This window comes from Akebia trifoliata, chromosome 3, assembly GCF_017979445.1.
Source record: "Akebia trifoliata isolate Shusen 1 chromosome 3, ASM1797944v1, whole genome shotgun sequence".
Lineage (NCBI taxonomy): Eukaryota > Viridiplantae > Streptophyta > Magnoliopsida > Ranunculales > Lardizabalaceae > Akebia > Akebia trifoliata.
The window spans coordinates 30,205,630-30,227,225 of NC_141377.1; the positions used below are offsets into that span (position 1 = coordinate 30,205,630).

Here is a 21,596-nt window from a genome sequence, read left to right on the forward strand (position 1 = left end):
CATATTTAGAATTATAAAATTACTAATCCAACCATGTGATGGGTTAAAGTCAGACAAAGAATTAGAATGAAAAACTATATCTTACTTTTATCTGAAAAATGTTGGATTAATGTCTCCTCGGGCAGATTCATAGATACGTCGAATACACAAATATTTAAAACTTCTAAGGTAAAATGATTAAGAAATAAAATTAAAAAGGTTAACAATCAGGAAAGCAAATAATAATTTGAATCATTCAATCAGTGATTCCAACCCAAAAATCTTACACAACATGAAGTTTGGACTATGACACATCACAGAGTTCAATGGTTTAGTTCAACATTGTAGTTCATGGCACAACGTAAAATCCTTGGAAATCATGAAGAATCAAGAAACTAAAAAAAAAAAAATTGTTTAGGATACAAAAATGATCTTAGCATGCCAAATAAGAGTAGCGATGGCATCATAACGGGTCCTATGGAAACAATATGTTGATTTTGCAAATCAGAAGTCCTTGTTGTCTCATCCATGTTGAGCAGCTTGTTGAAGCTTGTTCATAAGCATATGTGCTACAGATTTGTATCCCATTTCCCGAGCTTTTATTCCCACCGTTCAGTTTGGATAAAAAACCAAGTTTTATTAGTAAACAAGAAATTGTTTATGAAATGTAAATCTAAATCTGATGAAATAAAATAAAATAATATGAACTTCTACAAACCTTGGAAAATTGCGATTCCAGTGGGCAACATCTTTCGTTTTTTCATACACAATGAGCTATCCATAAAAACCATTACAAATTTTTTAATGATAGTTTTATTCTTTTCATTAGTTCATAATACCTTAAGATACCAAATGAAAATACTCAAAAACAAAAAAGAGGGGTCGTCTGAGTCAGTACCTGTTGCATATCCAATATGGGTTGATTCCTTTGTCTTCTACACAGTGTGGGCACATCCACTCCTTGTTCTTTCTCACCTCCTCCATTTCTAAGACAGAATTCAACATGAAAAATGTTCAATTTGCTTATTGGGAAAAGAAGAAGAAGAAGAAGATTACACCTGCAACAATGCATGTCTGATTGTGATGTTAAAGCGGTGTAGAAACCATGGTGGAAAGATCATGACAGATGGTAATACTAAGTTTGTAATAACCAAACTCAACTATTATGGACATAGAGAAACACTTTCCTTACTAACTTAGTAATTGCTGCGCTCAAATGGATTACCAAATTGGCAATCAAACACCACAGCCCTCTAGATTTCATGGAAAAACTCAGATCTATATATATAGGGAACGGATCAAACATATGAAAAAACATATGTAAAAACAATGTAACACTAATAAAAATATGGGTTAGAGGTTTTGGATTGATCTGATTTTTTTGAGGATGATCTTTATGATGAGAAGATCATCCTAAAAAAAAATCAGTCCAATCTGAAACTTCTAACCCCATCAAAAGTGATTTAGAATGTGGACCGTCGATTCTTTACCAATAATTTGTAAACCACTTTTGATGGATTTACAAGTTTCAGATTGAGATGATTTTTTGTGAGGATGATCTTCTCATCATAGAGAACATCCTTACAAAAAATCAGCTCAATCCAAACCTCTAACCCATATTTTGAACAACCATTGTTTTTACATATGTCCCTTGATCCACCCCCATATATATATATATATATTTGGGGGGCTTGACCAAAGGTTTTGAAAATGAATGGCTACTGAACATTATCCCGCCGAACTCACAAATTTAAAATTAAAATTGAACGATGAAAAATAACTTTCTATTGATTTTTTTTTTCAAAGCTCTTAAAATTGTCTTCTACACCCTGTGGCATCGGATCATGTTTTTGGATGCCACAAGGTGAGCTCAACAACGCTTAGTAAGAATTCAAATCTTACTAAGTAGTAAGGCCAGACTTACTCTATGGTATATTATAGATCATTTCCTTCATCTTGTTTTTCCCTTTATTTTGGGTTCTTTAACACAGGAACTTACCTTCTCCATATCTAACTTTGAGACAAGCTCGACAAAGGACACCAGTGCTAGAGTGACATACAGAACAATCAGTCTTGCCTGCCACACAGATATTTAATAATGTTAAAAGAGATTGTACATAATTTCAGAATAATAACACAATTATTTTGTACTAATAATTTACCCATGCATGGCTGATCCATATCTAGGTCTCCACACCGCTTACAATCTTCTTCACCACATAACTTCTTTTGTCTGCATTGATGTACTTCAAAATTCATAAAAATATCACACCAACTATTTTTCGTAGAGGAATGAGACTCGAATGTTCACAGGATAAGAGTTAAGAACAGAACACTATCAATGGTAGAAAACGAATCGAAAAAAAAAAAAAGCACGATGAGCTTCTAACATGTAAGCCATATTGGGTTAAGCCTGAGTAATATTTCATGGTTCATGGGCATCACCTCAAACCTTAATATAACTTCACACCTTGCATGCAATCTATATATCTATCTTTTTTTTAACTTGAAGAGATGCTAGGATATCAAATATTTCCACATCTCCACAACTTACGTGCAAGAATTTATTAAATTGGATATTCACATAATTTAGCTTCCAATTGAGATAGTGAAAGCGGCTATGAACACACTTCCGGTATAAAAATAGGTGCGAGAAACATAACAATAAAGAAAGTAAAATGCAATCAAAAGAAAAGAGAACACAGCACAAAATTTACGTGGTTCGGCAAGATTGCCTACGTCCACAGGTGATGATGAGATCCTTTCAGTATATCTGTGAAAATCAGAGTAACAACTTACAATTTCTCAATCTCACTTTCTCCCTAAAAAACTGAAAAAGCTCTAAGAAAACTATAAAACGAGTTGACTATTGATTTATAGTCCACAAAGAGAAGAACTTTCCCATAGGACAAAAAGGTCCTAAATTGGGTAAAAAAAAAACCCTGCGGAATTCACTACTTGGTGTACAGTCTCTTATGCTAATACCAAGCTACCTCCAACAGAATACAAGGCACAAACATAACACTTTCAATAACAAAAAATGTGGTTCAGGACAGGATTGAATAGACGTACAAGATTCATGTAGCCTGCCCCAAATCTTTGGGATAAGGCTTTGATGATGATGATGATTGATTCTAAAGATCCACTAAGTGGACCACCTAGTGAACGCACGACAAAATAGTACACTACTTGAATAAATATTACTAGTTGGTTATTTTGGGCATCCATGTGGGCCCATTTTATATTCACGCACACTAGGACTCCTCTAGGAGTTAAGAGTCCTAGTGAGATCGAGTCCCTATTTGATTAGGATACTACAATCTCGTTATCTCTTTATCTCTATAAATAGGAGTAGAGACTCGTACATGATATACACACCAAAAAGAAATCTCTCTACTCTTTCTCCCCTATCTAAGTACTGTGAGTTCTAGGTTTCTATCGAGGTATCTAGGGTTTAAGGTGTGGAAGCTTCGTGACTGCTCTAGTAGCGTCAACATGACGGGTATTTGGACTCTCCGATCTCCAGTGACCAGCAAACGTGAGGTTGGATCTCCACTGCGCTTAACAGGTAAGCACCTAAATACCTTACATTACTAATCCATGATCTTTAGCATTACTTGGACAGAACTCAACGATGGACACATCCATAAATGAGACCACAAGTAAGCATCTTCTAGCATCTAATTTTACATAAGAAGGTGAGTTCCATTTCTTTTTATTTCCCAAAATCAAAGAAAAAGGCACAAAGTCGTAATTGAAATCACTGAGAAACTGTTTCTACAAAAGAAAACATATACCCGATCAAAACTACATGAATAACCCATCAAGAAATATGCGCATCTTTTTCACAAAAGAAAAAACCAGTTCTTATAGCAAAAATATTTCTAAAATACATACAAAAACAAGAGAAATTTCCGAAAATGTCGCAACTTTTGTTAAAATTCACGTTCCGGAACATTGTTCATTTTAATTCCGAAAACATGCATAGCGAGATCACAATAATTTTAAAGTGATAATCTTGCTGATATAAGGTGGCGAAATCTCTGATATATATTTTTTTCTTTTTGAAAAGTGATAATCTTGATGGTTTATAAAAGTGACGATCTCACTAAAAAGCATGTTTTGGGAATTGGAAAATTTCCCCATATTCAGCCCACGAAATGGTTATTTACCCTACAAACAATTCCAATTTCCAACTATCTCTTTGATGGACTTCAGAACAACTAGCTTGTTTGTACAAATCACAGATTTTACATGGTTTCCTCAGGATTGAGGTATGTCCATTGATCACACTAATTCCACTATGACGAGAGAAAATCGCAGTTATAGATTACCTTTCACCGAAATGAGAAAACATATACCCTAGAGGAAAACATATCTAGGGTTTTACATAATACTAGTGAAATTACGAAAAATACCCTTGAAAATTTCCATTTATGTAGCATTAGGCTCCACAAACAATAACATAACCCATCAAGAAGTATGGGTATGTTTTTGGGTAAAGAAAAAAATGGGTTTCACAACAAAAATATTTCTAAAATACATACAAACAATTCCAACTATCTCTTTGATGAACTTCAAATAGACTAACTTTTAAGCTTGTACAAATCACAAACATCTTGTATGCAAAATAAAAAGAGGCTAATAACCATATACTTAATAAGATATAGGGGGGGAAGAACCTGCAGAAGTGGCAACAAATGCCAAAAACAGGATCATAAACACTTCCCCTGCTTTTACTATTGCAACGCCGAGCCAATACATCCGGAGAAACTCGCCATTTTGAAGCTTGTTCTACATTCAAAATAGGTGCATTTGCAGCTCTCTTCTCTTTTCCTCCTCTATTACTAGATGGTAATTTTCTTCGAATTGGTTCCCAAAAACTAAATCTCTCTAACACCCCCAAAAGAAAACCCGATTCTTTAATGATTCTATGAATAAATAAATAAAGGAGACCATCAAATTTTTTAAAAATAACATAAAAAACCTTGAGAAGACGATATTGGGTTGATGGATTTTCTCTTCGAACGTCGCAAGGTATTGGATTCTGATAATTGGTGAATCTCCTTCAACCGATTTGAACGCCTCAAGGAAGTGAAACAGTAGATTGTTTTATTGTTTTTTCGAGGGGTTTTGACTGGTTTTGTGGATGAAATTATGGCTCGTAACTCACTGACGCTTTTCTCAAGCCTTAGAGATGCCAGTCGAGCCTTTTTTTTGTTCCAAGAAGAAGAAAAATAGTTAGAGAAGATAAAATTTGAAGAAAAAAAAAAGAGTGAGAGAGAAAGGATTTTTTTATTTTTAAAAGAAATAAAAGCAGGGTTGGATTTGAACCTGATTCTGTGAGATTCGAGCATTTCGAAGATTTTCGTAATCTCTCTCTGCATCAAGGCTTCCCATGGCTTCTTCAAAGGTGAATCAGAATGGCAGAGAATGAGAGAACAACGGTTACAAATTTCATCTACATTTTTCAAAAATTGTACGGTGATTTAGAAATTACCCTTCATATTTGGTGAATATTTGTGATATATCCCTGTATTTTCAAAATAATGAAATGTTGCTTGACATTGGTCTTCTCGGAGATATTAACCAAAATTGCCAAAATACCCTCATTTTGATATCTATCCTAATATTCAATCTTTGGTGGTTTTTAGCTTGAAGGTGAAGACGGAATTTAAGTCATTTTCTATTAGTCTTTTACAGTAGACTAAGATCAATGAGAATGTCACTAGCTTGAAAACATAAGGATATGTCAAACACTACAAAAATGTAACGACAATGTTTTAGTGGCTGTCAAAATATGTGCCAGTATAGAACTTGCGTTATTAGCAACTCAACGCTACTCGCTATCTATCCAATCATCTCTCCGTGCGAAAGTTCCCAAAACAAATCCGACAAAAGTTTCACGTGAAAATTAAAAAAGTTAATTTGAAACAAACCGTCTAACTCTCTCTACTCTTCTATATCTTCTCCTCTCCTCTCTATCTAGGGTTTTCGATATTAATGGTGGAAATCTATTAGAAGGGATATCTTCTCTCTCTCTCTCTCTCTCTCTCTCTCTCTCTCTCTCTCTCTCTCTATATATATATATATATATATATATATAGAGTTGCGTTATTACGACCCCCTTTGCGACCCCCTTTGCGACACACCTTTTTGTCTTATATGGGCAAAAATGTTTGGAATGGGCTGATTTTTTGTGAGGATGATCTCTATGGTGAGGGGATCATCCTGGCAAAAAATCAGCCCATTCCAAAACTTCTAGACCGTCCGATTTTTGTTGAAAAATTATAGACCGTCCAATTTTTGTAAATCAATTTTGATGGGGTTAGAAGTTTTGGAATGGGATGATTTTTTGCCAGGATGATCCCCTCACCATAGAGATCATCCTCACAAAAATCAGCTCATTCCAAACATTTTTGCCCATATAAGACAAAAAGGTGTGTCGCAAAGGGGGTCGCAAAGGGGGTTGTAATAACGTGACCCATATATATATATATATATATATATATATATATATATATATATATAGGGAAATGTTCAGCACCCTAAGTTTTACCACACACTTTAACAAACGTTTTTTGTCCTACATGGGTTAGAAGTTTTGGAATGAGTTGATTTTTGGTGAGAATGATCTCTATGATTAGAAGATCATCCTCCCCAAAAATCAGCCCATTCCGAAATGTTTAGCCCCATGTTTACACGTTGAAAAATCGTGGACCGTCCATTTTTTGTAAATCAATTTTGATGGGGTTAGAAGTTTTGGAATGAGCTGATTTTTGGTGAGGATGATCTCCTCACCATAGAGATCATTCTCACCAAAAATCAGCTCATTCCGAAACTTCTAACCCATGTAAGACAAAACGCGTTTGTTAAAGTGTGTGGTAAAACTAAGGGTGGCGAACGGGACCCATATATATATATGGGTAGCGTTCAAGGGCCAACTTTTTAGCAAACTTTTTGGCAAAACATTTTTCAAAACATGGGTTAGAGGTTTTGGAATGAGCTGATTTTTGGTGAGGATGATCTCTATGGTGAGGAGATCATCATCACCAAAAATCAGCACATTCCAAAACTTCTAACCCCATCAAAAACAGTTTACACAAAAAATGGACGGTCCACGATTTTTCAGCTTGTAAATATAGGTTAGAAGTTTTGGAATGGGCTGATTTTTGGTGAGGATGATCTCCTCACCGTAGAGATCATCCTCACCAAAAATCAGCCCATTCCAAAACCTCTAACCCATGTTTTGAAAAATGTTTTGCCAAAAAGTTTGCTAAAAAGTTGGCCCTTGAACGCCCCCCTATATATATATATATATATATATATATATATATATATATATCTTCTCATTCGATTTAGTCAAACTATTTTCACTCGGTTTAAGACTTCAGAAACAAATTGTCTCACTTTCTCTACTTTCTTTGTATCTTCTCCTCTCCTTTCCATCTAGGGTAGGGTTTTCGAAATTAATGGCAGAAATATACTCATTCTAATAGGTATCTTCTCTCTCTCTCTCTCTTATATTCGATTTAATCAAATTGTTTCCACTCGATTTAAGACTTCAAATTGATTTGAAATCAAATGGCGATTTCCAATAAGGTTTGATTGGAAATCAAATCGATCTCAATTGTTTCAGTTTATAAATTGATTTAAAGATCAAAATGCTCAAATCAATTTTAGATTTTCTATTCATTTAAAAATTAAAACTCCCAAATCAATTTTCAGATTTTGATTAAAGATACTAGCTCAGTTTGGTTTTCTGAAGTGATTAAAGATCAAATTGTTTTGAAAATTTATAAGAAACCAATCTAAAAAGTTTTATTTATTTAAATTATGCTACATCCAATCTAAAAAGTTTTATTTATTTAAATTATGCTACATTGTGTACCATTTAGCTTACAACTTAGAATATTTTCTCTTTTGGTTGGATTTTTTAATAAATTTTCAGTTTTGAATTCTACTATTTGATTAATTATTTTGGATTTCATTTTCAATCTAGTGTGTGTGGGTGTGTGTGTGTGATCTATAGTTGCATTTTTTTTACCTTTATTAGATGATATTTCTTATTTTAGTTTCTGTGTACTTATGTTTAGATTTGTTTTCTTAGAATTTAGGTTTTTTTTTCTCTTTTGGTGGGGCTTTTAAATAAATTTTCAGGTTAGAATTCTTCTATTTGATTGATTATTTTGGGTTTCATTTTCAATATAACTTGGTTTCTTAATTGGGATAATTGTAATCTGAATTTTCTGATTAGGTTTTGAATCTTCGATTGTGGCCATATATTTCATTAAAAAAATATCAGTTTTCAATCTCTGGGTTTGTTTTCAATCTTGTTTTTAAATCCTGGGTTTTGTTTAGAAGTTTTGAGAATTACAGATATGGACGATGAGTATGCAACGCTCATTAGAAGGATGAACCTACCAAGGTATCTATTGTCATTTTTCTCCTTCTTTTTTTTCTCTAAAATCTTTTTTTTTTTTGTGTAAAATTACAAACTGGGTTATTTTGGTTTTAAATTTTAAGTGAAGATGTTGGAATTTGTAGAATTTCAAATATGTGTGGAATTCTATTTTTCAACTTAAATCTTTCTTTTTGAAATTATTATATGAGTCTTTTTGTGTTTCATTGAAGATGATTGTTTCTAAGTAATTTTCAAGCGTTAGAGATGAAATTTTGTGTAGATTAGTGACAAGGGCCTTTGAAATTTTCTTTGCTTTATTTTGTTTTATCAAACACTTTTTTCTAATTTTGTTTGTGAGGCTATATATATGATGGATGGACAAGTTTTTTGTTTTCTTACTCCACTTGATTATGAAAATTTGAGTTTTTTTTTTATATCAATCTTTAACTTAGACACATTAGGTTTTGATGATTTTGACTGAAAAATATAAAACATGATTCTTCATTTTCACCTCATCCTCTATCTTTCTATGAATTTTTGGTTAATTTTCAATGGATTTTTTTTTGGTTTGCAACAAATTTGTTGTGGTTGCAAATAATGATATGAAAACACTTCAAATGATAAGAGACATGGATTTAGACACTTATGATCTGCTGAATTTTATGAAATTCCTTTTCTTTTAGCATCCATGTAATTCGTACAAAGAAAATGTTTGGTTGGGATAGCCCAAAGCTATTCCTATACCTGCACCTCTTGTTATTAGATTGACACCTTTATCTTTTTAAGAAACTATGTAGCAACGGAAAAATCTACAACAACAGTACATCGGCTCTTCTGATCCTTTAGATTCATGTTCTGAAGTTGAAAGATTTACCTGATATACCATACCATTTACCCTTATAAATGTTAATCAATCTCATCATTGTTCTGTTTTAAAATTGAACTCATAAGAATCCTATAATTTGAAAACATAACCAGATCAATATGACGTTTTTTTTTTTTTTTTAGAATAATATAAATAGCTTTTAAGATTTTATATGTTCATGTTAGATTGGCCAAGGGAACAATAATGATTATGTCCACAACTTAAACATTATAAAATCCCCACAATGATTTAAAAAGGATCATAAAATCTCATCTCAACAGTTTTTTATGCTTTGGTAAATCCCTTTGGAAATATTTCTTTCAAAATGATACTTGCATAAAATAACTCAATGGTCTTATGGATTGATGGAACATAGAAGTATACAAGGTTTTGTGTGCAACTATTTCAGATTCACCTTTGGATTATACTCTTCATTTGATCGCTCGCCTAACTATGTTCATCTTTTGCTTCTGAAGAGGCAACATTAATTTCTTCATCTTTCTCAACGATTTTTTTCTTTTCACAAACTTTATTTGAATGCTTGAAAAAATGTCAACTAACGCTGATTTAACAATAAAGTTGGTGGGTTCCTTTCTCTTTTATGTGGTCTCAAGTTGCTTTTCATCATCCTTTAAATGAGCTTCAACATTCTCCTCCAAAGGTTTTTCGGCAATATCAACAAGTTGGCTAGAAATAATACGCTTGAACGATTAATGAAATGTGTCATACAAACGTTTTACTTGAACATTGATTTATAAGATTGTAGATATGGTTAAAATGAGAGCTAACCTGTTATTTATTTTTGTTGCTTCATGTATAGAAAGATTTACCTGATGTACTATACCATTTGGAGGACACATAATCAAGATTTGGTTATTGTATTTGGGATCACTTGGAAATTTGTATTTGTGCTTGTTTGTAATCCAACAACATGTTTTTATTTTATTTTATGGTACTATTTGAATTTTAAAGTATTTTTTTTAATATTTTGCAAAACAAGATAAAGGAACTTTTGAGTAAATTATCGAAAATCTCTTAAGATATTACATGTTGAAATGATATATTCTCTTAGATCTTGGGTCCTGATAGATATGATCGTGTTCATGGTGTCAACCTGGGCCTGACTCCCAGCAAATTATTTGCAACATCTTTAAAAAATTCCTCTAACGACTCTGTTGAGATACATACGTTGAAGGAGAAATTGGAGTCTTTGGAGCAACAACAGATTGTGAGGGATGCTGAGGTGGAAGGACTCAAGGAATTGATCATTACCTTAATGGAAAAAGTAAATTCTCACTGATAATTAAATATGTTGTATTTTAAAATATTTTGTTAATAAATAAATAGTGATTTGTATGAATAATTTGATTAATGTATACAAATTGTAGGTTGATGAATAACACAATCATCCCAACAGTGATTAGTGCCCATAATAACAACCATGATAGATAGTTTTTATTTTTTGAGTGATAGATATGGATTTATAAGACTTGACTCTTCACTCAATTGACTTACTATTTTATTATATTTGTCTTTTAACTATTTTGTTATGTAAGACATGGAATAGGTATGTTATTCATATTTTGTTGTTATCATTCGTTGTTTATTAAGTAATTCTGTTTAATTAATAGGTTATATAAAAGTAGGTATTTAATTATCAATAATTTTAAAATAGAAGAAATTATATATAGATAATTACTAGTAGCCATAACCGTTACTATCAGCCTTAAATTGTATTTATAACTGTAGTAACAAAAATCAATTAGCGACAGTGTTTGACTACCATTATTGGGGTCCATATTGATTTTAGGTACACCATGTGTACATATGTAATTCTCGATTACAAGTACCACATCTCTACTAAGGTTTGGAGTCTCCACTATTCATATTGTAATTGGGTGTGAATGGTCACCCGAAATGTACATTTTTAAAATAATACCATTTTTGACGTTTAGTGACTCTCGTTTGGATAAAACACTAATCAAACCTTGAGATCAGGGTAAGTGGTTCGATTGAAGAAAATGGAAGGTGTTAAGCACCTTTTTGTCCCCTCTAAGTGGCATAGCCTCAACACAACTCGGTCATTTTTTAATAAAATTGCAAACAAAATAAAATGCCATATGTCGGGGGGCTTGTTCCCTAAGTAAGGATTTGCTTTTGGCTTTAGCTTGTAAGGGTCATCTCATCGAAAGATATAATCCCAAAAGGCATTAGCCTTAGACATAATCAATATTTAAAAAATGTTGGCTACGGTCATAGATCCATTTTCATAAATTGAGGTCCGTATTCCAATTACCTCAAAATAGTTTTAGGATTAAAATTGATTTTTATTTTTGAAAGAGATTACAACCGCTATACTTTCAATCAAACAGAGATAGGGGAGGGGAAGCATTACATCCTAAGTCCTTCTAAACATGAAATAAAGAGATGAGGGGGATTATATGATAGGGATAAGGAAAAGGTAAAAAGAGATAGGGGGATATTGATCCTTTGACTCACCTTGAAGCTTCAAAGTTGCTTTTCTTTTCTTCCTTCTTCTTCTTCTATGTCTTCTTGAGTTGAGTCTTTAGTAACTTATGATAATGTTAAAAAATTTAAAGTATATGAGAGTATGAAAGTAGTAAAAGATAGTTTAGAGAAGATTTTTTTTTGTATCAGACTTGGTAGGAGAGAATTGGTCACCATTTTTAGGAAGAGGAGGGGGTATTTATAGATGTTTAGGGGTTACTTTAGAGATATAGTGGGGTAAATTGTTGGGAGAGTAGAGAATGACATAGATTTTGAAGGTGGAGGGTATGAAATTTAGAATGAAAAGGGGGTAGTCGTGTAATAAAGGTAAATGGATAGTGTTTTGATCCAAATGATTTGAATCTTACCTAATCCATTTGGGTAAAGTGTTTGATAAGATAAGATGAGTGATGTGAGATGGAGAGAATATGAGTGTAAGGAGTTAGGTGTTGGATTACGTGTTAGGTTGGTTGAAAAGATAAGGTGTTTAGATTAGGAGAATGGGTTGTATAAGGGATTAGGTGTTTGAGCTATTGGGAGGATTGAGGGGATGATGACATGTGGCAAAGAGAAGGAGAGATGAGGTGTTTAGATGAATTGATTGGAGATGAGGGGTATGGGTTTTGTTTGTAGAAATGGATTTGTAAGAAATGATAAGGGGAGGTGTAGGTTGTGATGTGAGTTGGTGGAGTGTTTAATGAAAGATGATGGGTTAGAATGTAGGAGATATGAGTGATTGGTTGTGCTAGAAAATGGTAGGTTAGGAAAGGGTATGGATAGAGGTGATTTTTGGAAATAAGTGATGTGGGTAGATAGATGGTCAGAGAAAGGTGATGGGGGTAGGTAGTTGGATGAGGGAGGTGAGATGGGGTGATGACATGTGTCATTTTTTATGATGAAAATGGTGATTGTTTGATGTGGATAATGGTTAGTGGGTTAGGGTTATGGGTATGGAGGTGGATTGGATATGGATAATGGTTTATGGGCTTTAGTGTATTGGGCATGGGTTTTGGGAAGGTAGTAGGTTATTTTGGATTAGGTAGGGTTTGTTTTGGATTAGATTTTTTAGGGTGGGTATGTTTTAAGTTTTAGGTGGTGTGGGATTGGGTTTAGGTTAGGGGATAAGGTGAGAAATTAATTTTGGAGGGTTGAAGGTTTGTGGGCCTTAGGTGGGCTTAGGGTTTTTTTCGGATTCGGGGATAAAGCGATGAGGGTTATGGAAGATGGTGGGTATCCCAAGTCTCATTTTACATTTATTTATCTTTTTAGGGATTTTGGGAATCATCGGATCAATCAAAATGTCATGTTTCACCGAATTAGGACATAAAGGCTCGTTGGTGAATTTTATTGAGAATTTGGTATTTTAGTTTCGGGAGCAGAGTGGTGAAGGTTGGAAGATGGGGGGTCTCAAGTCTCATTTGGTGGATCCCTTAAAACTTTAGGGGGTTTTAGGGATCTTAAATCGATGAAAGTGTCACGTGTTGACGAATTGGGCTTTTTAGGCCCGTTAACAAGCCTTATTAGAAATCTTGTATCTTTGATTTCGGGGGCGGAGCGATGAAGGTGGGGGTATACCAAATCTTTTTGGGTGGGCCTACTAAGCCCTTAGGAGGTCTTAGGATCCTCCAAATCGATCAAAATGTCGTATTTCATTGATTCGAGCCTTTGAGGCCCGTTGGAAAAATTTTATTGAAAAATCGGTATTTTTGGACCCTTTCAAGTGAAGCCCACTCAAATTGGGGTGTCTACACCATGAATAGTGGTGTTTCCCTTAGCCGTCGCTATTGATAATAGCAGCGGTATTTTTGATATTTGCAATGGTTTTTGACCCCCGCTAAAAATCTAAAATTTTGTAGTGAAATATTCTCCAAACATGGCAGGGGTATGTAAAAACATCGCCACAATTTTAAATTCAAAAGCGTGGTGAGAAGCAATTTCTTTATTTTTGACTGGTGGAAATCACTTTTTCTGCCAATGTGTATACTTATGAATGTTTATAGTTTACTAATGTTATAAACTAGTTGGATTGATAAGAAAACCAACATCAACTCCATTGAATAAAACCAACACAACTTGTTTGAGCCAACTCACTAATTCAATTTGGGAATTGGATTTTCTAATACATATCTTTCTGATACATATTCCCTTGATATTCATCTTAAGGTTAAATCTCAATTGTTGGATTTTACGTTTCACGACCAGATCATATGTTTTTGCTAGAGTCATTTTTTTCGTGAGCCAACGAAACTCGAGCCACACACATCCATAAAACAAAAAGAAACTCGGGATGCAGACTACAACCCACATCCAAAGTGAAAGAGAAAGAACAAGAAAACATCCCTCAAATAAGTGCTAGGCAAAATCTCATCGAATCATGTAATCTGAAGAAAAAGATTTAAAAAAAAAAAAATTATATCTTCAACAATTGATATCAGAACAAACTTTATCTCTTATAATTTTTACATGGACTATATAAGGAAGTTTGGTATACAAATAAACCACAAACATCGAAATAAGGCGAGGATTGCCTTAACATTATGGAAACTCAGATGGCTCATCTCGATAGGAACATTGATGAAATGACATAACTTGACGTATGGCTTAATAGTGTCAAAACGAACATGAGAGCCTAACCCAAATAATCAATGTCTTACAAACTTTGTAAACATCACAGAGAGTCTTTCAATCTCAAGTCAATACTTGTGTTAGTAATGTGTTTTGGTTAGTCCATTCTAATATTTGGGGTCTAATTTGTATAAATTTATATTTAAGTTTTAAATATTCTGTTATTTTTATCGGTGATTATTCTAGAATGAATTTATTTATGAAAGAATGATCAAAATTATTTTCCATATTTAAATCATTTTTTATGAAAATCAAAACTCAATTTGGTGCTTTTATTTGCATTTTGCAATCTGTTGATGGAAAGAAATATTTCTCTCGACCTTTAAACGAATTTATTATTGATCATGGAATGAAACATCAAACTCCATGTTCCCCGATAAAATGGGGGGATAAATGTGAAAGTCTTCACCTTCTTGAGGTTGCATGTTGTTCATATGCATACCCCTAAAATTTATTGGAGTGATGTTGTTCAAGCCGCCTGTCATCTCATTAATAGAATTTCATTTTATGTTCATGTTGGTTAGTCTCCCTATTTAATTTTTCTTCCTAACACGCAACTATTTTCTCATCCTCCTTTTGGTCAAGACTTTGACAAACAAGAACCTAGAGCAATCAAATGTGTTTTCTTGGATTATTCTGTCAACATCGAAAGGGTTATAAACTTTTACTTATTACACCTCAATTTCTTAAATCATTTATCATACCTATAGACATGAAATGTTCGCCATGAACCTCAATGCTACATTGTTTGGAGTCACCACCATTCTCTTTTGGAAATGGGTGTGAATGGGCACCCGAATTAATTTTTTGAAAATCATTTTTTTCATGGAATTGTAGTGACTCTCATTTGTTGGAAAGGGCAAGGTCTACCTAAGATCTAGGTAAGGAGGTCCGGTTAGAGGATGGGGAAGGTGTTAGGCATCCCATCCTCTCCACCAAAGGTGGTTACCTTGTTTGGCCATTTTATTTTGTAAAAACTTGAGAAAACAAATATTAAAAATGCATGAGAATGTATGACAAGGGTGGTGTGTGCATTAAAGTGAAATGTCCCATTTTCAAAAGGGTTTTGATTTCAAAGTGACATTAAGGGCATTCTATGGAAGAGAATGACCCATGTAATCACATTGCATTTGGGCATATGAATGTAGGTTTGAACTTTTAGAGAGACCCCATGATGGAGTTCCCTTGAGGTCACAACCTTGATGCATGTATGCATGGTTAAAAACTTAGTGTTTCACCCCATCAAGAGGGTGACACATTTCTTCATCATTGTCATGCATAAGTGAGTGTGTGCATTGTGTACAATATGATGCATGAGATTTAGGTGAAAATGGCTTCAACCCCCATCCTTTCGATCGAACCTTAATCCAATCTACCGAGGATGGGAGAGGGTATGCATTACAATCTAAGACTTTCTAAAAAGAAAATAAAGTAGAGGGTTAGAAGAAGAAGATGCAAGCTTTGAAATAGATAGACTACATGTTAAACTCCACCTTGTCCCTTGATGAACTTGAACCTTGAAAAGTAAACTTGAGAGTTAAGTGAGATGGTTGAAGGTTGGGTTGAAGTTTAGAATATGAGAGAATGAGTAGGAATTTTTGTAGAGTTTTAGGTTGAGAGATAGGGGCTTGAGAGCATGAATTGTTCTTAGAAAATGAGGGTATTTATAGAGTTTTTGGAGGACTTTTGGGGATAAAGTGGTCCAACCCTAAAAATAAAGAAAATGGACATGGGGTTTAGGTTATTTCTTTTTGAATTTTTCATTTGTATGAGGGCAAAGATGACATTTGTGAGGAAACCCTAAAAGCATTCTTTAATCCTTGATTTTTTTGTAAATAGAAGTGAGAGAACAAAAATACTTTTGGGAGGGTGAATAAGGGAGTAATATGTGTATAGGTGGAATGGTAGGTAAAAAGTAGATCTTGGTTCATTTGTAAATAACAAATAAAACAAGGGTGGAAGTATAATTTTGAAATGGGCCAATGGAAGAACAAAAGTACTTTTGAGAGGGTGAATAGGAGAATGACATGTATAAAGGTGAAGTGGAAGGTGAAAAGTAAATCTTGGTTCATTTGTAAATAACAAATAAAGCAAGGGTGGAAGTATAATTTTGAAATTGACCAATAGGAGAACTCCATGTATGTACTTGAAAATTCCCACCTTTTGAGGGCATAATGGGAAGTTCTCTCACCTTTATAGATTATTATTAAAAACCAAATAACCTTTTTGGTTTGCCTAGACCTTTTGAGAAGGGTATTCTTGAGTTTTTACAAAAAGGAAGTTGACCCTCCAATTATATGATACATTGGGTTTTTGTGGCTTATGAGGTATCAACATGTGTCATCATATGAAGAGGTGAGAGAATGGACTTGGAGTGGGCTTAGTGTTAGGCTTGGATTTGGGTTAGGATATGGACTTGGGTTTGGGTTAGGACATGGACTTGGGTTTGGGCTTAGGATGGACTTGGTTTTGGGTTTGGGATATGGATTTGGGTTAGGATATGGGTGATGGACATAGGTTTAAAGTGGATTAGGGACAAGGTATGGGCATGCAATGATATGAGATGTAATAAGTATGTATGCATGCATGAATAATGATGCCAAGTGGCAATGTGGGTCCATTGAGAGGTTTAAGTCTAACTCAGAATCAATTCGAGGAAATTTGGATTTTCCTAACGGATTCGTACAAATTGGGGTGTCTACAATACCCCAATTAAAGATTAAAACACATCATCCAAAACATTACAAAGGTTTGGCTCAAATTATTATCTCAATATTACAGAACATTATAATATTCGTTCAAACAATTTCAATAGTTATTTATAATTATGATTCAGCCCATATAAAATCTTAAATCCAAAAAATATAAATCTAACGAAAAAAAAAATGAGATAACTTCTATTGACACCTCAACTTTTGCTCATTCTCAATCATTGACTTATTTTCTTTATTTTTAACTGGGTGTCACAACGTGAAAAAAACCTATATTTGAGGGCCCAAGGTCGTCGAATTCCATAAAATTTGACGGACCAAAGCGTCAAAATTTTCATTATAAACTTTTTTTTTGACAGTCCGAAAACATTAAATTAATGGGGGATGGGAGAAATTTGGTGGCTCTAAGCCGTCGAATTGGGGATCATCAAAAATTTCAACGGCCATAGGCCGTCAAAATTTGCTTTCTAAAATTTGTGGGATTTAGCCTGTCGAATTTTCTTGTCAAAATTTTCAATTTTCACATAATGTGTAATTAGTAAAAGCTGGAGTGTCAATAGCAATTCTAAAATAATTTGTATCTAACATCCATGTCATCAAATTTTCTCGGAGCTCATTGTCATTTCCAATCATAATATTGTTCAATTTCTTATATTTTTCAAGAGAGATTCTATTGTCACACCAACTTTCGCTAACAACACCACCATTCTTATATAAGTAAAAGTTGGTGTGGCAATATAAACTCTATTTTTAAATTATGGTACTCCCGACTGAGAGTCCCTTCATGAAACTATTGACATTTACAACCTGTCACACAAATTGTGTGGAGTCGCTCCAACAAAATCATTGTGGCTCACGTGCTTGTCTCACTGATACATGAACTCATACCCACCTCTTGGTACCTACACACCAAAATCAGTTTGGCTGTTGTAACTAACAATTAAAGTGCCCCAAGGATAACTTCATGATAAAAGTTAAACCTTGAATCCGCAACACACAAAAATAAAATGAATTTCCGTAAAAGAATTAAATTTCAGTTGATAATCTGAATAATAATTTAAACAACTCCTTTTTTTTTTTTTATCCAACATGGTAAACTGTCCAAAAAATAGTAAAAGATTAAGAAATCTACCCAATGCATAAAATAACATAAAACATAGATTGAAAGTCGATTTCAACTCATAAGACGTTAAAAATGATGAAAAAAATGAAAAAATATTAGAAGTAATAAGTTTCAAAGACTAAAATTTTCCCAAAATGATATTATAGATGAGTTTCATGTATATGTAGGATTGGCAACCGATGGGGTAAGATTTCTACCAAATCCATATCCGAATTGAAACATACACACTCATACCTGATTTATAATTCAAATTTTAGGATAATACCTAAATCCAAAATTTCACCCAAATTTTAGGTAAATAACCATACCTGATTTCTTAACTAATTCTTGGGTCACCCAAATTTTTACCCCCTCATTTTTTTTTTTAAAAATTTAAGAACAAAAATTATATAATAAAAACTAATTATTTACATATAGAATATGAAATTACACTTTTGTTGCCGGGTAATCGGATAGGATATGATGTATATTCATATCTGGTCCAACAAAAACTTTTGGGTAAATGGATATTGGGTAATATTAGCTGAATTCTTAATCGGCTAGAAAAATATGCTCATATCTGATTTATTCGGGTCGGATGAGTCGAGTAGACGGGTATTATCTAACCCATTGCAAGCCCTATGTATATGATCCTATCAAAGGGTGGAGCTAGGATTTTGCCCACCTGAGTACAATTAAGAGTGAAAAATTTTTGTAGGGTAGTAGGAGTAGATTTTTTTAATCTGCAACTGCTATTTGTGTAATAAATCAAAAAAATTTCTAGACTTTGAAATTTTTTATGGTGGCAACTGTAAATCCACCCTTGTCCTATCATTTGCTTTTCAAATCATAATTTTAAATCTCATCCGAGTTGTCTCAATATCATCCACCAACAAAACGAGATGACAAGCCGTTTCAAAAACATGGTTTGTTCTAATTTTAAGGCATTTTAAAAAAATTTGTTCGAGACAACTCAGTCATGCTCATGGACGACACGAGAAGTCAAAATGAGTTTTAAAATCATGTCTCAAATAGGTATTATAATAGAACTTTTGATGTCCTATCATAAAGTTATGCCTAATGGAAGCTAGGGTGTGGCCAATTGGGAGGATAAATGTGTTGTAAGTGGTAGGACCAATAGGTCAAATATAAAGTGCATATAAACCATCAAAGAATAAGTATTTTTTTTATAGCCTAAGCAATTTCATTAAGCATAGTTATAGTTAGTCTTACAAATGTAAATTAGTAAGTCTAAGTAAAACTAAAACTAGCTAAAGAGAAAGTCCGGAACAATAGTACAAAAACGAGAGGGTGGTTTGTCGTCTATTACATAACATCAGACAAAAGAATAGACACAATCGACAATAGGGGGGACATCCCCTAAATAAGGGCGAAAATGATTTGACTTTTCCATCCAAAAACTCCAAATCCAATGTAGAAACTATTGGAAAAACTCCAACCTTCAATTATTCAACAAAATCAATCAATAATAATATCTATATTCAAGAGAACTACTATTGCAACACCAACTCTTACTAATACCATCCCAAGATATGTACTAATTCTTTCATAATTTACGTATGAATTGGGGTCGCGTTAGCAAAAGTTGAGGTGACAATAGATCTCTTTAAATTAATCTCTCTAAATAAATATCCCTAACGACTTGCTTGTTGTTACACCTCTTAACCATCCAACTCTAATTTTATAGACAACATATTCCTCAATCGTCACATCATCCAAACAATCAAACTTTTTTTTTCCCCTAAATTAGAAATTCCAAATTTCAACTTATTAACAAACCAATCCTTCCTAAATATTTGACTTTATTTACATTATTTAGGGTTTCAACTTGGATTGGATTCTATTTCAATTATGAAAAATTAACATAAATAAAAGTAGAATTATTTGAAGGTTATCATACTGAAATACGTTAAATTTGGTTTATATCGCCTCCAATACAAATCCATTAGTTTCTTTGTTATTTGTGGTTGGTAGAAATCTGTGTTACCACTACTAGAACAATTACAAACCAATGGTTCATATTATGTTGTGGAATTCAATGAACCCAAATTGTTCCTAAATTTATAGGAATCGTGAAGATACAACATATTTTTCACAAACTAAAACCATCCTAAGCCAGATAAACTCGCACAAAAAAAAAAGAAAAAAACATTATTATTAATTATTAAAAAAAACCAAAAACACAATCCATTAATAAAAGGAGAAAGATTCTATTACCACACCAACTTATACATTTGAAATCAAAAAACAATTAAGATAAAGTCTGATTTGATGTTCTATAAGTAAAAATTGGTGTGACAATAGAAGTTCATAGAGAGAGCGATCAACCAAATAACTACCGTTAATTTTGTAGTCAAAAGAACCCTCGATGTCACTTAAAGCAAAGAAAGAAAACCTAACAGCATTTATATACAAATTGCAGATCACTAAGAGATTCCCCCAATAAACCCTAAAACCAAACAGAACTTTGTCTTAAAATCAATTGGGATCCATCCATCAATCAGTCACTCTTGTTGTTGTGGTTCTTCATTCCTTGTTGGTGAAATCATAGCCGTTGATTGAGAAAAACCAGAACCCATCATCATGATCTTAAATTCTTCAAAATTAATCGATCCATCACCATCACAATCAACACCACTGATCATCTTCTTACAATCTTCAATCGAACTATCATCCCCCAAATTTCTCAAAACCTTCTGCAATTCTTCTGGAGAAATCGACCCGTTCCGATCCAAATCGTAAACCAAGAACGCGTTCCTCAAATCCTCCAATTCCTTCACTGAGTCAACTCCATTCGTGTTCAACTCGATGAATTCGTTCAAATCGATGAACCCATCTCCATCTGAATCAACAATCTTCATCATCTTCTGTAATTCCTCCTCTGTTGCTTTGTAACCTAAATTTCCCATTATTAATCCAAGCTCTGACCATGAAATCTTTCCATCTCCATTAACATCGAATCTCTTAAACACATGTTCGAGATCTTCGATCTGAGTTTTCGAATCTGAATCTGAAGAAATCGATAACGATCGAAATGGGATTTCTTTTGAACTCTCGATTGGTGAAGAAGATTTGGGTTTTTTTCTCCTAGCGAGAAAAGATCGAATGCCCATGTTTTGGAGATTTGGGTTTTTCGAAATTTAACGATATAGAGAGATTTAGATGAACAAAAAGTCTGAAGATTGGGAAAGAATAAAAAGTCAGTTAGAACAAAAATTCTCCGAATATGTTTTTCCGCCTGAAGATCCGCTAGAATTAGCTGTGTGAGACGTGCTAGGGTTAATAGAAATCGCCAAATTTGGAGGACAGTTAGCTAAAATTAGCAATCGTGTATGTATGTTAGGGGAGAGAGAGAATTTCTTGGCCTAGACAAAGTCATGA

At 33.5% G+C, this 21,596-nt stretch overlaps 2 protein-coding genes across 2 annotated transcripts; both read right to left on the bottom strand.

Annotated features, from left to right (window-relative positions):
• Positions 1–222: 222 nt before the first annotated feature.
• On the bottom strand, positions 223–5,473 carry LOC147406326 (uncharacterized). The gene is made up of 8 exons (XM_086434277.1): positions 5,314–5,473; positions 4,967–5,189; positions 4,662–4,872; positions 2,142–2,212; positions 1,979–2,056; positions 878–965; positions 698–753; positions 223–575 (listed from the first exon to the last, which is right to left on the bottom strand). Exons 1-8 carry the CDS (start codon positions 5,377–5,379, stop codon positions 502–504), a joined length of 867 nt encoding a protein of 288 aa, XP_086290403.1. The 5' UTR covers positions 5,380–5,473; the 3' UTR covers positions 223–501.
• A 14,932-nt stretch (positions 5,474–20,405) lies between these two features.
• LOC147406327 (putative calcium-binding protein CML25) lies at positions 20,406–21,596 on the bottom strand. The gene has a single exon (XM_086434278.1). It carries the CDS (start codon positions 21,326–21,328, stop codon positions 20,720–20,722), a length of 609 nt encoding a protein of 202 aa, XP_086290404.1. The 5' UTR covers positions 21,329–21,596; the 3' UTR covers positions 20,406–20,719.

Bases quoted from the DNA above. Each gene is read 5' to 3' on its own strand.
- LOC147406326 (XM_086434277.1), bottom strand. From the start codon at position 5,379: ATGGGAAGCCTTGATGCAGAGAGAGATTACGAAAATCTTCGAAATGCT. The intron at 2,213-4,661 runs GTTCTTCCCCCC...ACATCAATGCAG, and splicing joins ATTTGTTGCCACTTCTGCAG to ACAAAAGAAGTTATGTGGTG. The intron at 966-1,978 runs GTAAGTTCCTGT...ATTCTGTCTTAG, and splicing joins CAAAGTTAGATATGGAGAAG to AAATGGAGGAGGTGAGAAAG.
- LOC147406327 (XM_086434278.1), bottom strand. From the start codon at position 21,328: ATGGGCATTCGATCTTTTCTCGCTAGGAGAAAAAAACCCAAATCTTCT.